This window comes from Aplysia californica, unplaced genomic scaffold (assembly GCF_000002075.1).
Source record: "Aplysia californica isolate F4 #8 unplaced genomic scaffold, AplCal3.0 scaffold01742, whole genome shotgun sequence".
Lineage (NCBI taxonomy): Eukaryota > Metazoa > Mollusca > Gastropoda > Aplysiida > Aplysiidae > Aplysia > Aplysia californica.
In genome coordinates this window covers 12,719-15,285 of record NW_004799012.1, presented here as the reverse complement: position 1 = coordinate 15,285, position 2,567 = coordinate 12,719, and the positions used below count along the sequence as shown (strand labels likewise).

General features: G+C 38.9%; 1 protein-coding gene across 1 annotated transcript in view; it reads left to right on the top strand.

Annotated features, from left to right (window-relative positions):
• Positions 1 to 2,567, top strand: part of LOC106013990 (carboxypeptidase A4) — a 9,509-nt gene that overhangs the window by 5,512 nt on the left and 1,430 nt on the right. Inside the window, exon 5 of the mRNA XM_013090964.2 lies at positions 2,333 to 2,440. Within this exon, the coding sequence (XP_012946418.2) occupies positions 2,333 to 2,440 (108 nt within the window). The remainder of the gene's footprint in view (positions 1 to 2,332; positions 2,441 to 2,567) is intronic.

Genomic DNA, 2,567 nt, shown 5'->3' with positions numbered 1-2,567 from the left:
ATAATAATGATAATAATAATAATAATGATGATGATGATGATGATGATGATGATGATGATGATGATGATGATGATGATGATGATGATGATGATACAAAAGCAAGATAATAAATCGGCTATAAACAGGACATCAGCCCATAAGCTCATATGCCCCTAAATTGACAACCGCCTGATTATATCGTGTCGTAATACTATATCGTACTGGAGAAACCATCTTCTAATAACGATTGCTCATTCTCTACTATAGAATTACAAAGTTCTTTCTTTTCAGTACATATTTTTCAGAGATTTAAAGTTTAAAATTTTGAGTTACACTAAATGTCCAGCTTTTTCGAATGAAATTCCTTGAATATCTTGATAGCGACTTCCGAATAATCATACGATTTTGTAGACCAGACAAACACATTAAATTTTGGTTTCTGACCTTGTGGTCTTAGTTACTCAAAACGGCCAGAAATGTTCGATAGAACTTTGTAATTCTTAGGCAGCACACTGCCAACAAAACTCATATACTCAGTGTCCATTTGGAGAATCGGTTCTCTAACACAAACTGATCGCCCGAGTAGCGGCCATGAAAACAAACGCGTTTTTTTAAGGTCACCGTCGGTTTTGTTCGGCTGTGCCATGATGGTCGCTTTTGGCGCAAATTCCCGCTCAACAGCAAGCTCCATGTGCGTTACAGTCTATGTTATGGGTGTGCACAATTAATTGAGCTATCGCAGGCTAAAGATAGTCAAGGGCATGGTCAATGGGATATTGTATAATTTTAGGATCTTTGGGTTGGTGAGGGAGGACCTCGTGCTTTTATTTTCATTCTTTTCACTTGTCGCTTTGGTTTCTAGAACTAAATCTGTTTGTTTGCTAAATATCAATTTTTTTCATCCAGCATTAAAACTGAACACTTAAGTAATAACTTTCACCACGCCACTACAAAACAATCCAAAGGACGGTGACTTAAGTATGTCAAGTTCACCTCTCTCAGGTTCATGGTCAGAGTCACTTAAAAGAGTGGCAAGATAATGAACCAATCAGAATTCATTTGAACACTCTGCTGGATTGCTCCAGGGCTCACATAGCTTTGGCATTGAACAGTGTACAGTCTGTTGCGTTTATTTCCAGACTGTCTATTGTGGGCTATGTTTCGGCACTACTTGGCAGGAACACATTATTGAGATATGCTAATTTATAGATATTAAAATACGGCCAAACTTACTACGAGTATCGTCATCGCATGGGTTATCCCCAAGAGCGATTTATAGATCAGGTTACCACTGCTGAATATCCTTTTATGTTTAGTTAAAGGGCGTGGACTTTGACATGGCATAGTAGATGTTTTACAGCGCTTTTGACACAGAAATAACATTTACAGCGCCAGAGCGAGGACCTTGTTTTGATATAATATTTGGCTAGTGATTGTTTCTGGCGTCTTTTGATTTAATATTGTGGGTGCTTTACCTAATAGAACATAAAACTTTTGTAGGCAGCCCTGCACGACAGTGCTCTTGTCTATGGACGAACCGCGCCTGATTATTACCCTAGCAGACCTGATAGCATTCTGAAATAATCTTAACTTCCTAAGAAGCATACAGTTCAAGCTGCCATTTTATAGACGCTAAAATGCTAGTATACTGACTATATCTTTCGTTGTCTGTGGCCAGGTACCCATTCCCACCTGGGTGGAGTGAGGAACATTCAAGTAAAGTGCCTTTCCCAAGGACACAACATAAGGTCTGCGGCTCGAACCCACGAACCAGCAACCTCTCAATTGCATTTTTGTATCTTTAATCACCGTTTATCAGAAAAAAAAATCCAAACTGAAATGTGTTTTTAAATGAACAGAAAAGGTGTTGAACCCCTCCCCACTCCTACAACAAAATGTTAAAAGCTAAAAATTACCCAAACGCCCAGAAAAATTCTGGTTTATTTTAACGAGCGCCTGATTTTACCAAGATACATCACATATTACTCTTTCTTTCTGTCACTCACATATTATCTTTTCCTTCTGTCACTCACATATTACTCTTTCCTTCTGTCACTCACATATTATCTTTTCCTTCTGTCACTCACATATTACTCTTTCCTTCTGTCACTCACATATTACTCTTTCCTTCTGTCACTCACATATTACTCTTTCCTTCTGTCACTCACATATTACTCTTTTCTTCTGTCACTCACATATTACTCTTTCCTTCTGTCACTCACATATTACTCTTTCCTTCTATCACTCACATATTACTCTTTCCTTCTATCACTCACATGTTACTCTTTCCTTCTATCACTCACATGTTACTCTTTCCTTCTATCACTCACATGTTACTCTTTCCTTCTATCAGATCACAGGTGACGGCAACACCTCTGACAGACCCGCCATCGTCATCGAGGCTGGCATTCACGCCAGGGAGTGGATCTCACCGGCTGCCAATCTCTACTTTCTGGAGAAGGTTCGTCTGGCGTTCTCTCTATCTTTGTTAATTTTTTTAAAAAATCGTATCTGATTCCTTTTTGGAACTCTGTCTGTCTGTCTGTCTGTCTGTCTGTCTGTCTGTCTGTCTGTCTGTCTATTTGTCT